We start from the raw sequence: 21,363 nt of genomic DNA, 5'->3' as shown, positions 1-21,363 counted from the left end.
GCCGTGCGCCCGCGCTCCAGGCAAGGCCCCGCCGCAGAGTGGGGAGGAGGCGCTGAGAGCCGCCGCCCGGCCGGGCCCTGTCAGGGAAGGAGCCAGGCGGGCCGGCCGCACTGAGGCCATGGAGCTGGCGGACGGCGTGGTGTACCAGGAAGACCCGGGCGGCCCCGGCCCCGCCATGATGTCGGAGCGGGTGTCGGGGCTGGCGGGCTCCATCTACCGCGAGTTCGAGCGGCTGATCGGGCGCTACGACGAGGAGGTGGTGGCCGAGCTGATGCCGCTGGTGGTGGCCGTGCTGGAGAACCTGGACTCGGTGTGCGCGCACAGCCAGGAGGCCAGCGTGGAGCTGGAGCTGCTGCGGGACGACAACGAGCAGCTGCTCACCCAGTACGAGCGCGAGAAGGCGCTGCGCAAGCAGGCCGAGGAGGTGAGGGGCCGCGGGGTCGGGCTGCTCACCGGGACGAGCGAGAGGAGGCACTGGGCGCGGATCCGGGACTGGCCCGTGGCACCGCTGAGGGGACCGGGTCACCCTACTGGCTCGGCAGGGGCTGGGAGCGGTGCCGCTGGAGCAGGCCGAGGAGACAGGGGTCTCGGTAGGGTGAGAGTAGGGGCCGGGCCGACGGGGTCCGGGGTCGGGTGAGTTTCCTAAGCCTGGTTTCCTTTCCTGGGGAGTGGGATGGAGACTTCAACCTCCTTCTCCCGGGACTTGCTTCCATCTCGTAGGGCGAGGTGCAGGGTGCTTTTAACATCCTCTTCCTATTGCTGGTGGGACGGTGGAGCTAAGCCCCCTTCCCAGCGTGCGTGTGGCCCTACTCTGTAGTAGCCTGTCTTCACCCGGTTCCTATACAAGGTAGGTCACACACACACAGACGCCCAACTTCGCACCAACTCATCTGAGGTGCAGAGATGACCATATCATGGCTAAACAAGTGGCTTATTTGTAGGGGGAGGGAAACAGACATTTCCCTTTTTCTTCACACTGTACTGACTCTTAGCATCCTGGTCAGAGGAATGTATCGTACATCATATTCCTTTTTTAACCCTGTGGTTAGAAAATTACAATACAGAGTTGATTACAGCAAGCTGTTTTAACTTATTCCACAGCTTCCACTCTTTTATGCGGCTCTTCTTTCTTTGCGACTCTTAAAATAACTGGCTAGAACAGCTTTAGAAGATTATTTTTCTTGTATTCACATGGGTTATACAGAAGAACAATACTATTTGCGAGAGTAACCAAGGAACCAAACATTAAATGACTCAGTATCTCAAACTTCCTCTCTGTGAATTTTCTAAAGTTAAGGAGCTCCATAGTTATTTTTATTGTCATTCCTTATAAACATCTTGTGTGGGCGTGACTAAAAAAATGATACATTATGTGGTGTGTAGAAATGGGCAGTGCTGTTCAGGCTGTAACTCCCTGGGCTGGTGAATGGAAGCTTCAGCTGAGCAACAGGTGGCTAGAGATAGTTCAGTAGCATAGGCCTTCAGTGATGATACCACATAATAAGCCCCATGGTTGGGTGTGTCAAGGTAGTTCATCCAGTTCCTTATTTCAGAGTGTAGAAATTTGTAAAGCATCTCTTGTGTAAAAGTATCAAACAATATTGTCCCGCACTGTTGCTTTAATTTCCTCCAACACACTATCTCTCCAAAATTGGAGTAAGAAATCGGAGTGAAACCATTATCCTTAATTTAGCCAGCTGTCTTAAAAATAGTCCATGTCCGGACATAGGCTTCTTGTCCTGCACTCACCTGTATGTTTTTATTTCTGTTTTGAAAACTGAAAAGCATTGTTACTCAAAGTAGCCTTTTTCTGTACTAGTGTTGTCTTTTTTTAACTTAGAAAAAGTTGTTTTACAAGCCTAGTAAAATTAACCCTACCCTGCAATGCAAATAGTTCTAAATTAGTGTGAAAAAAGGTTAAGGTACAAATTGCTACAGGTCACACTTGACCAGGCAAGAAGACTATAACAAACATCCTTTGTTTTGTAAAGTTATAAAGAAATACAGTATGAATACACACAACTTTCCTCTAAAGACTTGTATCTAGTTTTTGTCCAAACCAGTAAAAAGAATACGATACATTTCTATACCAGATTTGCAAAATTAATTGCTCATTAATTCCAGGTGAATTAATTTATTGATAGGTGATTGAATTTCACTTTATTACCAAGGTGACAACGAAGAGGGGGTATTTGACTTATTTTCCTGGACTGGTAAATTTTCATGACTATATTGCAAGGATGGTTCATACTTAGATGGAATGTGAAAAAAGGGTCTCCACAACATGGAGCAGAAACTATAACAAATCACAGAAACAAAATGGGATGCTGTTGTTTCAGCTCTTATGGACTTTTCAGAAGTTGCGCACCGGTAGGTATCTCTCTGGCAGTATAGTAGTGTTCTATTTCTGTAAGTCAATTAAGGTGACCAATATAATGTAGACTAAAATTGTTACTGAATTGCAGCGGAAGTTCTTTAAGTTAGTTGCAGTTTCAGCGACTATCAATAAGGTATTGTTTTCAAACGTGAACACTGTCCTTTCAACATGAACACACACCTGTAATATTCCCAGGCCATTTTCAATTACTCCATTAACACATGCTTGATAAATTTTAAAAATGCCTGATACAATCAAAGATGTACATGCATTTACCAAATGCAGTCATAGCAACCATTTTTTAATGTTTGGTACTAATGCAAAGATGCTTCTACAAAAGGGTAACAGCGGGAATAAAATGAGGGGGAAGGTACATGAGTTACAGATTTGTACTATTGCTTTCTTTTAAGGGGTAATTTTTTAACAAATGGTTGGCTTTAATAGTTCTTTGACTTATTTGGGTGAACTCTTCCATTGCTTGATTAACCTAAAGGTTAAGATATTTTTCCATATTCCCTATTAAAAGCCTGATATTGCTTGGCTTGCCTCGTTTGACTATTCTGGATAATTGTCTCACTATCATTACAGGAATTTTTTTCTTTGGAGTAGTCTCATGATGAATATTCATGATGTTTCTTAACTCAGAACCCTTTTTGCCTCACTGTTTTTTAATCAGCGAGCTCCCATTTTTGTTGGATTTCTTCCTCATTAGCATTGTTTGACATGATGCAAGTTGTGATTGTGGGTTTCTTTTGGTAATGATTTTCAAAAATGAGAAGTTAAAATCTGCTTCTTTTAGCTATTCTTTGGGTGCCAGTCATTTCTTTAATGACTGATGCATGTGATCAGTTTTCATAACCAGTAAGAAGCCGCCTGCATAACTTTATGTATGTGATGTTTGTTCAGTTTCCTGGTTTAACGTGAAAATTGAGAAGATGGGATATCTGGATATTTTGCCAATATTTTGCATGTGACTGCTGTGTGACCATTTATATTTACAAAATAAGCATTAGGCAAATTGGTTAATAAGGTTCCAGTATAGCCAAAGTTCCAAGCAACAAAGAAATGAGGAAGAGGAAGAAAAGAACTTTTATGCTGCTGTGTCTTATGTATAAATATACTTCTGACTAGTTCCCTCAGGAGCACACAAGTCTATGTTTAGGTATGGGTAGCTGGCAGAAAATTGTTACGGAAGCTTTGATGCTTAATGTTACTACTGGGCTTATAAACAGCCACAAGCAATTTCTTTCAGCAAAGAAACATTTATCTGGGATTTGGGTTTTATAGACTTGCCCCATAACTTATTAAATCAACCTATTCTTGAAACCTGACATCTTTTAATACATACATCTTTTTTTATTTAGGCATGAAAAGGGAATTAATTTCCAGCTTCCCGCTAAATGGGTTTAAGTATTGTAGGTTACTTGGAAATACTGAGGAAGACAATGGCTAAAGTTTTTCTGCTTAGGATTTCAGGTTAACAGTGTTAAATATTTAAAATTACTGTCTTATTCAGCTGTGAGTAAAATTAAATACTCTAACTCTTATAAGAGTAGAACTCATATCCAGATTTAACATTTTGAATGTCACATACTTTCAGTGTGTAACTTTTAATCTGCGGTAAGTAGTAATCGAGTGAATGAAGCATGAATCTGAGTGCCAGGAACTTACGGTCCACCCCTGATTTGCTGTTGATGTACTGAGATGTTGGGCAAGTCACTTAAATACCTTCTTTATTTTGCAGTGTGCAAAATGGGAAATTTAACTGCTTTACATGGGTGTTGTGAAGATTAATGCATAGAAAATCCTTTGAAGAAGTGTGAAGTGTTAGTGTAATTTAACCATTAAAACCAAGGAGTGGCTTTACGTGGGATGTTGAATTGCTGTGTTATGTTCATCTAAATTTCAGGGAATGCTTGCTACAAATTGACATTTTGTAAAATGTCATTTGATAGAATAGTTGAAGTTGGTCCTCAGTGTCAGTTCACTTTTAAAGGAATGTTATCTTGAAATCCAGTCACTTTTAAAAGTTAAAAGTAGTGTAAGCTGAGCTGCCTTGCCAATTTCTGTGACTTCACAATAACTTCCCTATTTTTGAAAATGTTTTGTGTTTTTCCCTCTCCTTTTGCTGTGTGGAAGATCTGCATAAACAGGGGAAACTAACTACACAGGGAAATAGCAACTCTGACTCTGCATAGTGCTGTCAAATGCAAAAAGTAAACATGAGCATAACAGGGAGAATAGAAAAAAACAGACATTTCTCTCATGTTAGGTGTTACTTGTAACAATATGGGCAAAAATAGAAATAAGTTGGTGGTGTCCCTTTGAATAACTTCACCTATTTTGAATATTCTTTTGCTTAGTCGGTGAATATTCTTTTGTTTTGGATAGAACATAATTCCCCTTGAATAGAACTTGAGTCCTTAGCATCTCTTTAGATTTCCCAGTGTAAATCTTTAAAACAGCAGTGGAATGACCAAGAGAATTACGTTTAACTAGGTAAAAAAAACAAACAAACAAGCAAACAAAACCACAACAACCTTAATTTGAAAACTAAGTCCTGTACAGCTCTAGAAGAAATTGTGTCTAAGGATGAAAAACTTGATCTATATTTGGTTTTATGTGTGATGATGACATTAAGATTGATTTAAAAACAGCTGTTGATTCAGAAGTAAGATTGTTGCTAATCTTTTGCACTCATGTGGCACACATGACTTCTGGAAATCTAGTGTCAAATAGAAGCAAATTAACAATGTTGCAGTTGTATTTAAACCTATTCTTGCACATTTTCTTCTGCTCACTTTAATGCGTTAGAAGTTACTCCGTGCAAGGCCTGTGTTAAACTTTGTCATTTTAAAAGGGAAGCGGCACTAACAAGAATGAATAAGCTAGACCTGGCCTTAAATGTTAATAAAAAAAGGCCAAAAAACTTAAACAAAAAACCCTTTTAGACCCTCTGTCTATCAGAAAGAATAAAAAAGTGCAAGTTGTATGTTTCTGGTTTCTGGTCGTATTTTTACACCATATATTTCACTAGTGAATATTCCTAAAACAAGGGAAAATGGTTAAACTGTTCACTCCCTCTTCCAGCAGTTCATAGGAATACTGGAATAAACTAATAAATTTATATATGAACTCCCTTCATTCAAGCAGAGAACCACAAAACACATTTACCTGTCTTTGAGCATCAGCTGTTTCTTGCTTCTCTTAGCATTTTGCTCCAAGCGCTGTCATATGAACACCATTGAGTCCTGTGATAGCCATATAACAGCTTATGTGAAAGCACTCTTGTTCAAGTTTATAGTATGAATAGAAAACAGAGCCAAATTATTTAAATGCACTATCAGAATTTCTTGCTGGTTGGTCTGCATTAGTAGAAATGAAGTGCTTTTATAAAGTGTTATGAATTCTCTTTCCCTTTATAGATCTAAAATTTGATGGAGCATAAAAAATTAGATGTAAACAATTGTGAACAAGCTATTTCAATGCAGTATTTTTGGGGAATAGTCTCAAGAGTGACGCTCAACTTTGACATATTTTTGAAAAGCTACTTGTTCGCACAGGAGTCCTATATCAGCCTCATCTAAATAGATCATCATGTGGATCATCTTCCCAACTTCTCATTAATCTCATTCATAATCCTATATCATCCCTGTTGCAACTATAGCAATTACTTATGTTGACTAGTAGTAATGGTAAAGAATAGGCCGCTCTTTGCAATTGGAAACAAGGAGTGCCATGTGACCTGCCAGCTCTTAGGTCCATAAGAAAGGGTTCCCTGGGTCACCAGTGCTCCATGTGTGACAGCGTGATGATTGATGATTTAAGTGAACTTGCAGTGAGGTCAAGGAGTCTGTCACTGAAAGGAGCCTGCATACCTATAGAGATTCCTTTTTCCTATTGTTGTTAGATCAGAGAGAACACAGCTTTCTACTATGGGGAGGGTATGATGCTCAGGGTTTTTTTTTTTTTGTCTGTTTGCTGAAGTGGTATGCTTTCCCTACAGATGTAACTTCTGTGGTTTTTAAAGTCCACCCTTTTTTTAGACATTTGAACCGTAAAGGTACTTTTGAGCAGTCAGAACTTCACGTATCACTTTCATTTCTTTGTCTACTTTTGAAGCCCCATTACCTACAAAATATACTAACTTAGTGAATTTCACCCTGCGCAGAGGATAAGCGCAATACGTATGAACTGCCAAAGACCTACAGGTCTTGTGCTCGCTCTCTGCATAGTTTTGAATGTAGTTTATTATGCATACTTCTGTATCTGGTTTACTTCCTCCTCCTGATATCACTTCCACACATCACAGTCATGAGATGGGTGGGAAAAAACAATTTCAGCAGATAAGGCCGCAGCCTTTCTGTAACACTGTTTTAGCTTTCTGGCTTTAGGTTATTGTCTGTTATCTTCATTATTATATATGTTGAATACTAGAATATGGAACAATACATTGTATTTGTTACTATGAAATCCAGCTAGTAACTGGACTATTTTATTATTACTTTCCAGCCATCCCTGAAAGAATCAAAACAAGTTAGCTAGAACTTTAAAAGTGTTATGTACAGTGTAGCTACAATAAAGCATTGATTGTTGGACACTTCTGATATTGGAACTACTACAACTTGGTTCATCACAGTGCTCCCACAGCTTGCAAATAATACCGTTACTGTATAACTATACTTAAATTACTTGTGCGCTCATTTGCTTGAACAATGAAGAGTAATGTTCCCTGAAACAACTGATCTAGAATTTTAACTTTCATTAAACGCTTTTAGCTTTCATGTCTTTAACTCCCAATTTAAAACTTTGCTATGCATGTTAAAACTGCTGTCTGTCCCCCCCATTCAGTATTAAAATTAATATGATTTGTATGTGAGAGTTGAATAAGCATGTGTACATTTTGCCATTTTTAATCACTGTATGAGGGAGACAACACAGATAGTGGATTACTTAGCCCAGCCGCCACACCTGTATGACAGCAAGGGATTTCAGCTACTAGTACAAATTAATTTTGCATAATGCCCATATAGGAATTGGACTCAGATCATGAACTTCTCATAGGCTATTGAATAGTAATAACTATCAGATGGAGAGGCAAGTATTAAAAAATTGATTCCTGGATGTAATTCTAACTGGATGGCAGCAGTGCTGCTGGCATTTGTTCCTTAACACACTTCCTGTTTTTCCTCCTTCCCACTCCCACTTGTGTACAAAGGATTTTGAGATGCTTAATAGCTTCCATACTTCGTGCTGGAAGACAAGTATCTAAGGTTAGGAAGGGCAGGAGTGGTTGTAGAGGACTAAGTTATCTTAGTCTGCTTGGCACTGCTTTAAAGTTTTTTGATTACACCTTATTGGCCAAATGATCGAGGAAAGTTAATTCGGACAAAATGCTCCAAAAATGAACACTGGAATGCTACATAAGGTAAATGGCATGCTGTGTGCTCACTATAAACTTAAACTGTAAATGTTATTCAAGTAAAAACAACGAGGAGTCCTTGTGGCACCTTAGAGACTAACACATTTATTTGGGCATAAGCTTTTGTGGGCTAAAACCCACTTCATCAGATGCATGGAGTGAAAAATACAGTAAGCAGAATATATATATTATAGCACATGAAAATATGGGAGTTGCCTTATCAAGTGGGGGGGTCAGCGCTCACGAGCCAGTTCAATTAAGGTGGAAGTGGCCTATTCTCAACAGTTGACAAGAAGGGGTGAATACCAAAGGAGGGAAAATTCATTTTGTAGTACTAATGAGGCTAATGCAATCAAGGTTTGTGAGAGTGAGGGATTGTCCTTCAGGGTAGGTTGTAGATCCTTGATGACCTTGGGAGGCAGGCCAGTCCTGGCTTACAGACAGCCCTCCAAACTGAAGCAAATACTCACCAGCAACTACACACCACACAACAAGAACACTAACCCAGGAACCAATCCTTGCAACAAACCCAGTTGCCAACTCTGTCCGCATATCTATTCAAGGGACACAATCATAGGACCTAACCACATCAGCCACACCATCAGGGGCTTGTTCACCTGCACATCTACCAATGTGACATATGCCATCATGTGCCAGCAATGCCCCTCTATGTACATTGGCCAGACTGGACAGTCTCTACGCAAAAGAATAAATGGACACAAATCAGACATCAAGGAATGTAACATTCAAAAACCAGTAGGAGAACACTTCAATTGTATGGACACTCAATAACAGACTTAAGACAGACAAAAAACTTCAAAAACAGTCTCCAACGAAAAACTGCAGAACTGGAGTTAATTTGCAAACTGGACATCATCAAATTAGCCTGAATAGAGACTGGGAGTGGATGGGTCACTACAAAAAGTAATTTCCCCTCTGCTGATGCACCTTTTTGTCAACTGTTGAGAATAGGCCACTTCCACCTTAATTGAATTGGCTCATTAGCACTGACCCCACACTTGGTAAGGCAACTTCCATCTTTTCATGTGCTATAATATATATTTTGCTTACTGTATTTTTCACTCCATGCATCTGATGAAGTGGGTTTTAGCTCACAAAAGCTTATGCCCAAATAAATATTAGTCTCTAAGGTGCCATAAGGACTTGTTGTTTTTGCTGATACAGACCAATACGGCTACCCCTCTGAAACCTGTTGTTCAAGTGTGGTTCATAGATTCACTTCTGTTTATAAACTGTTGACTACACAACAGTTTCCTGTGAAATGCAAACTTTTTCGCTCCCACGGGCTGCTTTCTACATTCAGGAGTGAAAGTCTATTGAAAATAGTTTATGGAAGTGAAACTGTTCTAGATCATGACCGTAGCTTTATAGGATCATAAATAGATGTTGCTACATGAGGACCAGTAGTCTGGCTGATGATTAAGCTGTTGATAGTTGAATTACTCACCTTTCTTTAGCGGTCTTCAAAACTTGTTGCATGTTAGCTCTTCAATAGCCTATATAACAAATAGGTACTGTTTCCAATATTTCATATTTTACTCTTTGTAAAACAGGTTGGCTTATGAAGAATTTATTCTACTTAAGAGAATAGGATCAATTTTCTAAACTTCATGTAAATCCAGAATGGGTGTTGACCCAGTATTGATCTCAAAGTGACACAGAACGCTTAATTGTTAGAGGGCGGAGCACTGTCATGTTGTGTCAGAGCTTTATTGCTTACATCACAGTAGGAGATGGGAAAGAAAAACCTTGCCTTAGAATACTCACATGGAGCCCCTCACACCTCTTCTGGTGTATGGACGGAACAGATTCAGAGGCGGGCAGGTGGTAGGGTTTATATCTTTAAAAGCAAAAAAGCCACTTTGTTGGAGTAGAAAGAAAAATGTCTATAGTTATATATAAAAGGTAAGAGGAAGTAGAGAAGCCAAACTTGCAGATTTGGTCACCCTAATTTAGGTGCTTTAAGACTTTGAAAAGTGGGCATACTAGTGAGAACTACTGTTTAGTACCTAAAATGTTTGAAGTTCTGCAGCTTAGTGTTTCAGGAAAAATAATTAATGAATATTACTTTTATAATAAACTACTGTATATTCCTCTTAATAAAAGTTGTTAGGATTTTCAAAAGGTACTGAGGGAGTTAGCTACCCACTTCCTTTGAATTTGTGAGCTTTAGGGGACTAACTCTGGCTTCTTTAAAAATCCTAACCTTGCTGCTCAGTGTCTAACCACACTAGTGAATATTTTATTTGCTTTTTGTCTGTCAGAAATTCATTGAATTTGAAGATTCTCAAGAACAAGAAAAAAAGGACTTACAGACCCGAGTGGAATCATTAGAATCTCAAACACGACAGCTTGAACTGAAAGCAAAAAATTATGCTGATCAAAGTAAGTAGAAATGGCTTATCATGCTGTAACTGCGCTTTGGTTACATTATGACTTCAGGATGATGTTAATTTTCACTCTAATTTAACCTACAATAGTGATACATGACAAATCTTTCTGATGCCTGGTCCACCACTCTTGACACATGCACTTAAACTAGCTTTTATGTTGTTCCACCTGTAACTAGGATAGAAGTTTAGATGCCAACACGTTTTATTCTGATGATTTCTTTATTATCCTATACTCTAGGACACAACACTATCTTAATCTTACAGAACTCTTTTCAGGTCAGGGTATAAGTCTTAAGCTATTGCTATACTAAAGAGCTTACAGTGGTGTAGCTGCATTGGTGCAGCTGTGCCACTGTAAGCTCTCTAGTGTAGCCCTAAACCAACAGGAGAGAGCTCTCCCATCGACTTAATTAATCCGTCCCCAACAAGTGATGGCAGCTAAGCTGGTGGGAGAAGCTCTCCCATTGACATAACTGTCCACACCGATGCTTAGGTTGATGTAACTTATGTTGCTTGGTGGTGGCTTATTTGCACCCCTAGTGACATAAATTATACCAACATAAGGGGTAGTGTAGACATAGCCTTAGTGTGCAAGAAGTGTTACGCAGACCAATCTATAAATTGATGTTGATTACTGACTCCTTCCACTTTGCTGCTTTTAAGAGGGCTCTTAGTGTGCGAGACGTGTGTAAATAACCAAATTTTTTTTCATTTGGTGACCAAACTGAAAAATCAAGGTTTGTGCTTTGTATTGATGTGAAATGAAATACTTCAGAATTTTTTTTACAAAAGTCAGAAATTCATTTCGGTCAAATTAAATGTTTCATATGACCTAACTTTTTTTTAATAAACTTGAAGTAAAATTTGAAATTAAAAGTCATAACCTTTTGTTTAGAAAATATCAATGAAACTTGCTCATGTGTTTTGGACTGAAACAGTCGGGTTGGTTGACCTAAATTTTTGGTGTAAAATAAAAAAAAAAAAATCTGAAAATTCATCTCCCCCCCCCCCCCCCCCAAAAAAAAAATCTTTGTTCTTTATTGGAATCTCCTGCTTCAACCTCACTGTTTGAGAATGTCAGATGTCTGCTGAGAGATCATTTCCACTGTCCCAGGCTCTAGCTACAAAGACTTTTCAGGGTGTTTGGTGCTGGGCTGTGGCCTGTTGGAAGATTAGAATAAATTCTAGACTGACCTCCTTCAGAGCCCAGGGCAAAAGGTTATGCATGATAACAGGACCCAAAATGACTATATTAGAGGAGAAAATACCTTAAGTACAAATCACAGAAACCTAGAAATGAGTAGGAAACTCACTGAAATCCCAAACAGGAGATGAATGAGACTCCATATTTTTTCTAGAGTAATGTCTCGTTTTATTTCTTTATGTGGCAGTCTTGATGGCTTTCATTTAGCCTAGAGAAGTATTGGACCTCTCTTATTAACACCACTTTCCTGTTCACTCTCATCATAAAATGGCTATCTGTAGTTCCTCACTTCCATTTCCAATTACTACTCCTAATCCTCCCTAGTTTACTTTTCTCCTCTTGTCCAGGCTTGAGCAGGAATCTCTTGTAAGGGTTTGACAGGATGCTATTTGGAAGTTGTTGGCATTTTAGGTGTGTTCATCTACCTTTCAGAGTTTGGGAAATCAGCCAGAACAGTCCTCGGTAGGTTGGCAATAACTGCAGATGCCCTAATGTTCTTTCTTTTTGTCCAGTTTGCTGGGCCAGGCATAAACAGAAAATATTTTTATTACCACCATTATAAACCTTGGACTACTGGTATTTTTCCAGCCTGAAAATCAAAGTAATGCTTTGTGGGAGGATTGTCTATATTTCTGCAGCATCCAGAAGGGTAAATGTGGTGTGTCCATGGCTTCTACAAGATTGAGTATCATAAAAGAAGCTGCTGGAACATTTGGAGTTGCTGAGACCATTGTCTTTCCAGAAAACAGCTATTTCATCCTATTGGTTTTCTTAAAATGTAATATTTTGGGTTATTTTAAAGATGTCTCAATTGCATGAAGTTAGACAAATTGAAATATATTTTTTAAAACTGTATGCTGTTTGTGAGTAGTTGCTGAAGTACTTTATGCAGACTTTGTCACCTGACTAACTTTCAGATATACATTCTTTCAATACAGGTCCACTAATGAAGCATCCTCCTTAGTCTAGTTAATTCTGCTGGAGGCAGAGATGTTTTGTTCTACACTAGTTTACTCTACTGTGTAAAATTACCTTAAATCACTGATGTAATTTCGTTGTGGCATATTGTTGGAGTAGGAGAATAGCTGTTGTGCTAAAGTCAGTAATGTGGGAATAAGTTTACTTTTAAGTGAAATGTCAGCTGAGACTTTAGAAGTGAGAACATCTTCACCTATAATCCTGATTAGCCTGTTTTATAATGAGAAATGAGGAATTGCTCAAATACTTTTCTGTCCTAAGTGGGGGATCTAGTATTTACAGAAAACTAGTTTTTAAATAGAACTCTTTCACTTTAGAGGGCTACTTTCTGGTAACTTAGCCCCAAAATTAACTTGTGCAAGTTTTTGCTCAATCTAATAGAAGTGTCTTCCTGAAAACTTGAAAAAAATTAATTTAAATATATTTTGGCTTATGCTTTTGCTGCATTATTTCCAACACAAAGATATTGTGGACTCATGAAAATCGAAGTGAAATTTAATTTATTTTAGCTAACTGAAATGTAGAAGATTGGTGTGGTTTTTTTTTTTTTTTTTTTTAAATACCCTCTCTCCACAAATTGTAAGTTGAAGATGAAGGCTCTACAGTATTTGGTTCTGGATTGATTTTAATTGATTAGTGTTTTGTCTAGTCTACTGTTAAATGTCCCAAGGTTATGTTTTAATCTAGTGGTGTTCATAGCATAGGTATTAATGTGAATATTCTTTTAATGGTAACTGCTCAAAATCAAGATGTGCAGTGCTTTAAAATTTGCTTAGACTGTTGATGAAAAATCTTACATTAAAGACTTAGAAAAGGTAGTGAGATATATATAGCTCCTAATGCTGGGTTACTACACAACCTTGCCAGTCCAGTTCCTATGTTACCTGGCACTGATTCTCAATTTCCACCCTTTTAAGCAGGATGCTACTTATCAAAACACACTTTTTGTACCATCTCCTTCCTGTCTCCTTTGTTCCTTCTCCTCAGCCAGCTTTCTTTTTTTCATGGTGGATGATTTCTCTAATACTAGTGAGTAATGTGTAGCTGTCTTCTCTTCATTAGTAATGTGTAGCTCTTTTCCACCTCTATCACCTAAAAATGTACTCACTGTAAGATTTTTGCTTTTTTTTGGTGGCATCTATGGCAAGAGAGCTAGAGTAGGGAGCTAGGTAGAGATTGAAGAGCTTGGTAATGTTGTGCTCTGAAGTATGTAAAAGGAGGGCGATACAGATCATCGTAACTGTTTTTCTTAAATTGAATACTGGAGTTACGTGGTGTTTGATTGGACAAAGACTCTGCTCTTCAGTGGATTGGAATATTATGGGCAGATCTTCGTAGAGTGCATTTTGCAGGAGTACATGCCTCTAATACTGTATATCGGGGTCGGCAATGTTCGGCACGCGGCTCGCCAGGGTAAGCACCCTGGCGGGCCGGGCCAATTTTATTTACTTGCTGATGCGGCAGGTTCGGCCAATCGCGGCCCCCACTGGCCGTGGTTTGCCATCCCGGGCCAATGGGGGCGGCGCGAAGCCACGGCCAGCACATCGCTCGCCCGTGCCACTTCTTGCCGCCCCCATTGGCCCAGGATTTAAGATTTTTAACTTTAAAATAACCTACAAAAATTAAACACAATATCTAACTTCAGTCTGAGTTACCTGGATTTCTAAAAAGCCCTCAAATGTCAATATTTTTTTAAAACGGACTTGCTTACATTTACTATGGAATGTCTTTTTAAATCAAGATTGATTGGTTACATGGTGACAGTACATAACACCATAGAATGCCACATTTTTATATTGTTTAGTTTATGTATGGTTACTTTACTACCTTTAATGTGAAGACTTCGAATGTTCGGATTTGGCATCTCTATTGCAGTAGACACGTTAAGGCCTTTGGAGGCAGTGCAGGCTTGGCATTCTGTTTCAGTGCCATTTCTGATCAGAATAGTTACTATCTAAAACAGTTATTAGTTTGCTAGTGCATATTTGGAAGTGAATTCATGTTAATTGCTTGGGAAAAGGCTTGTTCCAGAAGCAGAATTTAGTACTAGTAAGTGTTTTTTAGGAGAAAATTGCATTTTGCTTTTGGAATAACAGTCATCAGAAACCTAAAATTCAAGGATTAGAAACTTGACTAGCAAACCTTTCTAAAATTTTGGAAGTATACATCTTGCTAGAAACACTGGGGTTTTTTTGAATATTTAAATAGAGCACCCATCAAACTTTAATGAGTTTTTCATATGCTACATCAGTGGCCAACTTGGCATGGAGAATTTGAAAACAAGATTGCAAACATTCAACAGACGATTAATTGAAAGTGAGTGTAAAAGAGGAATGGGACAAAAAAATTCAGTTGATGCCTGACAAATAGCATATTACAGATGGATTGGAAAAAAAGATGTGAGGTTAGCATTGTGAAAATCGTACTGATATACACATCATTTTGAACTCTTATTTCATAAGGTAGTCCAATTGTACTTTGGTGGTGTCATCTTTCCCATTTTAGCTGAGAGAGACCTATTTAAATGTCTGACCTATGGTACCAAATATGGGACACAATGTCCCCTTTCAATTCCCTGGATACTGCTATATGCTTATTTTTTTGGCTACATTCCTTTTCTCTTTTCTCTTGCTTCCCTCCTCTTTTGGTAACACGTCATTACTTATTGGATGTTGTGGTAGCATTGCTAAAGGACGTGGAATGAACATTTGAGACAGATTAAGGAAACTGAGACCTGACTTTGTCTTGTTCTTCTTCACAGAGAGCCCAAGGTGGCAACACTATTTGACCTGAGTATACTGGAGATATAATATTTTATTATTGTTATTGGCCCTTAATATCAGTGGGTGTTGGCAGATTTTGGAAGCTTGATTTGTGAATATCTCCGGTAGTGTGTATGGTATAATAATTTTTACAAGGTCACATGAGGGTTGAAATTTTAGCTGCAGATCTTAATGGTGGCTGAGAACAGGTCTGAAAACATTGACTCGTTAGTTTCTATTCCAGCAGTTAATTCCTTCCATAGTTTGGGCAAGTAACTTCAAGTTTGATTAAGATCTGCAGAGTAACCATATAAAAGGGAAATCGTGGATTCTGTACTTATTTCTGTGACTTCTACAATCAAATTATATTAAAAATGTACATTAAAAGCATTAAGGTTGCAAAGTCAAACAGTCAAAAAATAGGAAATAGTTGTTCTCTTGTGCATATGTATTTAATTACATGATCATATAATATGCTTTCCATAGGATCCCTGCCTCATCCAGTGCATACTTCAAATGGTTAGTCATATGATAATTATCATATAATGTGTGGCCGCATGTTTTATTTACCACATACCAGCCAAATACTGCAATGAATAGTTTTTTTTTTTTTTTTAGGTTCCTCATGGGCTTTTCTACTGTGCTCATCACTATAATATCTGAGTGCTTTACAGATATTAAGTAAATTATTTTCACAACACTCATGCAAGGTGTCTGGTTGTGGTGATATTCCCATTCTGCAGCTGAGGAATTGAGACACAAAGAAACAAAGTAAAAGAGATCACTAATTTTGAATGCCCAGCTTGAGATACTTGGAACTTAATAATTTTTTTTTAAGAGTACTTAGCATTTTGTCAGCACTTCATATGTTCAAGATGCAGCTCCCATCAACTTGGGCTACGTTGTGATCCTCCACTCTTCTGCAAATCAGGTCCCTCAAGTTGTATATCTGGAAATTGAGAAACATGATTTGATTTAATGTGCCCAGTATCACGTAGCAACTCTGTGGCAGAGCAAGGAAAGAATCCTGTTCTCTAGGATTAATTTAATTGCCTTAACCACAACAATATCCTTTCCCTTCTTGTATTTATCAGCCTTATTTACTATACTATACGTTGTCTGCTGCAAATAAGGCAGAGGTTATATAGACAACTGCCTTATTTACTCCACAACTGATTCATTTTCCTGAGCACCATCCATCCTCTGCACTAATTGAAGCAGAGTCCTGGAGACAATAGAATGTGATCATATAACTACAGACTGTATCATAACACACATGCACTAGGGGGTCTTGTTAAGGTTTCAAAAGGAATCTGAATTTTAGCATGTTATAACTTCTGAAGGCTTGAATTTTCAATCTTAATGCTTTTAACATAATAAAAATCTTGCAGAACCATACTGACTTCCTCATGTGTTGGAAGAGGGACCACAGCACAGATGACTACAACTTCATCCAGTGGAGTAACTGGTAGCAATACTAAGGGCTTGTCTACGCTACCGCGTGGGGTTGATCTAAGATACACAACTTCAGCTACGTGAATAGCATAGCTGAAGTCGATGTACTTAGATCTACTTACTGCGGTGTCTTCACTGTGGTAAGTCGACAGCTGACGTTCTCCCGTCTACTCCGCTTACGCTTCTCGTTCCGGTGTAGTACCGGAGTCGACGGGAGAGTGATTTATCACGTCTATACTAGATGCAATAAATTGATCCCGCTGGATCGATCGCTGCCCACTGATCCTGTGGATAATGTAGACAAGTCCTCAGTCATATCTATATAGACCAGCCACTAGAGGAGGCTGAGATATTTCTTTTGCCAGTGGATTTCAGTTATTTGCTTGACAGCAGAGGAACGTTGGGACTTTTCTTTTGTATTATATGGGCGAGTCCACTCTAGTGTTTAAAGACCCTGGTGTCCCTACCTTCTTATGTTCCATTCTCCTTGCTCCTTTCCACCTCTGCACCTCTTCCCTCTAGCCCAGGGGTCGGCAACCTTTCAGAAGTGGTGTGCCAAGTCTTCATTTATTCACTCTAATTTAAGGTTTCGCGTGCCAGTAATACATTTTAACGTTTTTAGAAGGTCTTTCTGTAAGTCTATAATATATAACCAAACTATTGTTGTATGTAAAGTAAATAAGGTTTTTAAAATGTTTAAGAAGTTTCATTTAAAATTAAATTAAAACGCAGAGCCTCCCAGACCAGTGGCCAGGACCCGGGCAGTGAGAGTGCCACTGAAAATCAGCTCGCGTGCCACCTTCAGCACGTGTGCCATAGGTTGCCTACCCCTGCTCTAGCGTGTCCATCCCTCTGCTTCTCACTGCTATGTATTCCTACTTCTTTCTACTTTCTGGGCACCAGCAGGAAGCATTGGGAGCATAGGAGACAGAACTGAGAGTGGGGAGACTGGGTCCACAGTATCTTGTGGCTGTAGAGAGAAATGACAGGTAAAATAGTGCTCAGCCCTTTCAGAACTGCACTGGAGCATGTCCAGTGCAGACGGAATCTTCTGAGATTTTTACATTTACCCTCTAGTAAATATGTACTGAGCATGGGCAAATGACTGTTTGCAGAGGCTTATAACTTGGTGAAATGTAGATGGATTTTTCCAATGGACCGCGAAACGCACCTTTCTGAATTTCAATCATAAAGGTGCTAGTGTTTCTTAACAAAATGGTTGTAAGAATTTAACACTGGCAAACTGTATTTTTCCCTAGCCTCATTGTCAGAAATGACTGAGTTGTGTTTGCTGAAATTTTCAAGGAATTTTAGGCTGAGGCAGACATATGCATGGAAAATTTTAGTCTGAACAGTTAGTTTGGCATAGTTATAAATGACTGAAAACTATTTTATAATGGAAAGTATTAGACAACCTCAACTATAGGACTTTCTGCTAGCTTTGCCTATATTGTGACTAGTTTGCAAGTAAAATATTTGTCCGGTCAGTCTGCAAACTCAACTTTCAATCGGAAAGCCCCAAACTGTTATTTCTAGCTCTTACATCACCAATAAAGATTTTTCAATTGAAGCATGAAGCAGTCCACGGCCTGGGTTTCAGATGCTATACTGACACCTTTAATTACTGAATGTGGGAGAAGCTTTACTCAGAGTTCCCCTTGTATGTCGTTGGATTCTGTGGAGGATAGAAATCTTTGTTTTGTCCTTTGGGCAAGTGGGCTCTCCCATGCTCAGTTATGGAGGCTTTTGGAATAAGGAGGAATCAATTTGTGGTGTGGTTGATCTTCGAATTCACTGAGTAGGTGGGAAAAGCAGCTGTGCTTCTTCGGAACAGTGGAACATTCTGTGACCGTAGTGATCGTGATGGGATATTGGACCTACTTTCTGGCAGCTGCCTCCACCTATGGAACTTCTTCCCACCAGAGCCCAACACAAGTACAAATCTTAGTGGCTTTAAGACCGAAAGAAAGACTCATCTTTCTGCCATAGTTTTCTCAGTGATGATCGTAATATAAGCTGTTTTGCTGAAGAGAGTGAAAGAAAAGGTACCAAATAGAACCCATATTTGCTTAACTTGTTAGATCTTATAGTTATTGTGGTATAAATACCTAGATAGGCTATCTGTCAACAGGAATAGATGCTGAAAACATCTGGTCCCCTTTACTCAAAAAGCTTGTGTACACACAGAAATTGCACCCATTTGGGCCTAAATCTGTTAAGTTAAACTAGTTTGTGTGTGTGGACTCTCATCGCTTAAAAATGGTGTTATCAGTTTAGTTTACACCTGTAAATTTACAGGCACAAGCTAAATGAGTATAAGGCCTAGTCTACACCTAAACTTAGATTGACCTTGCTTCATTGCTCAGGGATTTCAAAAATTTGAGACACTGTATGACATAGTTAGGTTGACCTAAACCCTACTGTAGATGCACGTAGGTTGATAGAAGAATTCTTCCGTTGACCTAGCTGCTGCCTCTCAAGAGGGTGGATTTACTATAGTGACAGAAAAGCCCTTCTGTCACTGTAGTAAATGTATACTATAGCCGTAGCACTTGTAGTTTAGACATACCCTCAGGGCTGGTCTTCACTGGGGGAGATCAATGCTGCTGCAATGGATGCAGCAGGGATTGATTTAGTGGGTCTAGTGAAGACCCACTAAATCAATGGCAGAGTGTTCTCCAGTCGACCCAGGTCTCGGAGAAGAGTGAGGGAAGTTGACTGGAGAGTGACTCCTGTCGATGCAGCGCAGTGAAGACACTGCGGTAAGTCGACCTAAGCTACGTCGACTCCAGCTACGTTGTTTCACATAGCTGGAGTAGCATAACTTACGTTGAGTGAAGACAAGCCCTCAGTGACCATGCGCAGTTGCACTGGTTTAATTAAATCGGTATAAAATCAGATCATTGTTTGGTCTGCACTTAAGAATTAGGTCAGTACAGCTATATTGATCAGGGGGGTAGGGAAAAAACCACATGCTTGACTGACATGTGCCAACCTAACTCCCAACATAGACACAGCTGTATTGACAGAAGAATGCTTCTGTTGATGTAGCTACCATCATTTGAGGAGGTCATGTTCCAGTACTGGCGGGAAAAACACCTTAGTCAGTGTAGGCTGTCTACACTACGAGGTTATGCTATTACAACCAAGCAACATAGCTATGCTGGTATAGTCTCTGTAGTATAGGACCCATTTGGCCCTAAGACGTATTGGTACAGCTTTGTGTGTACACACCAGTGAAATAATGTTCTAAATACAAGAAATAATTCCAAACAAAATATAAAAATTTGTGATTGCTCACTGGGGGGGGTGGAAGGGGGGAACTTATGACTTATGTATCTTCATCATTGTTAATTTTCAAAACCGATGAAGGTGGCAATAACCTAAAACTTTTTGATACTTCCAGTATAAAAGGAACAGAGCAGTCTGTGTTAGCAAGTTTTCTACTGTCTCAGACATGATCTTTGGCACTTACTGCTCATATCTCAACGCAGCTGCTCTGTATTCACATGATCTTATTTGCAAGTCTCTGGTTCTTCTCAAACTTTGCCCAAGGCTTCATTTGCTAATCTTTGAGGGATTCATGTATATGTTAGTGTGAACGCAGGAGTATAATTCAAGAAGTCATTTAGCTCCTGACTGTTGTATTTCTGATTATTTAGGAAGGTTATATTTAGATAAAGGTGCACTATAATTGTTACTAGGCCCTGGAGCATTTGGGAAGATTCTTGTCCTTAAGATGTCAACTTGAAACTTAAGTGTGTTAGCCTGGAATTGCCTTCACACTTTTGATTACATAGCAATTTTCTTGGATGTGATACTGTTTCATTTCATATGAAATGAGTAGAGGCTCCTGCTTTTCTGATTGGTATCTCTTTGAAGATGATGTTATGACTTTCTGCCAAGATGAAAGTACTACTTCTGTGCTAAACTGTACTCTCGCATACATCTCCAGTGTAAACTTAAGCTTTGGCAAAGAAGTATTGCATAGTGCAAACATAATATAATCCCCCCTCTTTAGTAATGTTTGACTGCAGATTTTTTTTTGGTTAGATAAGACCATTAACACACTGAAAATAAATTTGTAAAAACCCAACGTCCTGCCTTTTCTTTGTACTTTGTGATTTTTTGAATACACAAATAAGAGAACCTCCTTAATCATTCTTCTTTTTTCTGAAACCTCTTCCCTATTATGGGAATGTTCCCATGGCACTGAATGTAAATCTGGCCCTAATTATGTCTACTGCAGAAAACACTTATTACCTGTGTCTGAAATCCTCTGCAAGGCCCAAATCATGTTATGTTTTCTTTGACAATTGAGCCACCCTAGATATCTGTGTTACTGTTTTGAGGCGGTAGATTTTGTGTAATCAAAGTTATCCACCATTAACTGTCCCGTATGCTTTCATCATACTAGAAGCAAATTTTGTAGAATTAATTATTCACTTTATCCATTGTTTTAACTATAACTCTGCAATTTAACTCTTGTCCATAAGATCTTGGCCTGATCTTAGAGGCTTACTCTTAAGAAAAATTACAAATCATGCTTGCTTAAGTGATATTTCCAGTGATACATTTTCATATTTAAACTCTAATTTAAATTAATGTTTACACTGAGGCTGCCTTGATCTCCAGTCAATGACTAAATACTGGAATTTTAGGCAATAACACTGTTCCCTAATTGCTCATAACAGTTAAATTAATAGGACTGCATATAGTATATTGCGGTATTAAAAGCTCTTGCTTTTTGT

General features: G+C 39.0%; 1 protein-coding gene across 6 annotated transcripts in view; it reads left to right on the top strand.

The window, feature by feature from the left end:
* Nucleotides 1-21,363, top strand: part of SPAG9 (sperm associated antigen 9) — a 105,468-nt gene continuing 84,105 nt past the window's right edge. For 2 of the 6 annotated variants that reach the window (XM_034788974.1, XM_034788970.1), the window contains exons 1-2: nucleotides 2-424; nucleotides 10,085-10,205. In XM_034788974.1, the coding sequence (XP_034644865.1) occupies nucleotides 119-424; nucleotides 10,085-10,205 (427 nt within the window). In that variant the 5' untranslated portion in view covers nucleotides 2-118. Of the gene's footprint in view, nucleotides 425-10,083; nucleotides 10,206-21,363 lie in introns of those variants that run through there. The other 4 variants (XM_034788975.1, XM_034788973.1, XM_034788971.1 and 1 more) reach the window with 3 other exon arrangements.

The sequence above is a fragment of the Trachemys scripta genome, chromosome 14, assembly GCF_013100865.1.
Source record: "Trachemys scripta elegans isolate TJP31775 chromosome 14, CAS_Tse_1.0, whole genome shotgun sequence".
NCBI classification, from domain to species: domain Eukaryota; kingdom Metazoa; phylum Chordata; order Testudines; family Emydidae; genus Trachemys; species Trachemys scripta.
The sequence above is the reverse complement of the archived record's forward strand: the minus strand, read 5'-3'. Positions and strand labels throughout refer to the sequence as shown.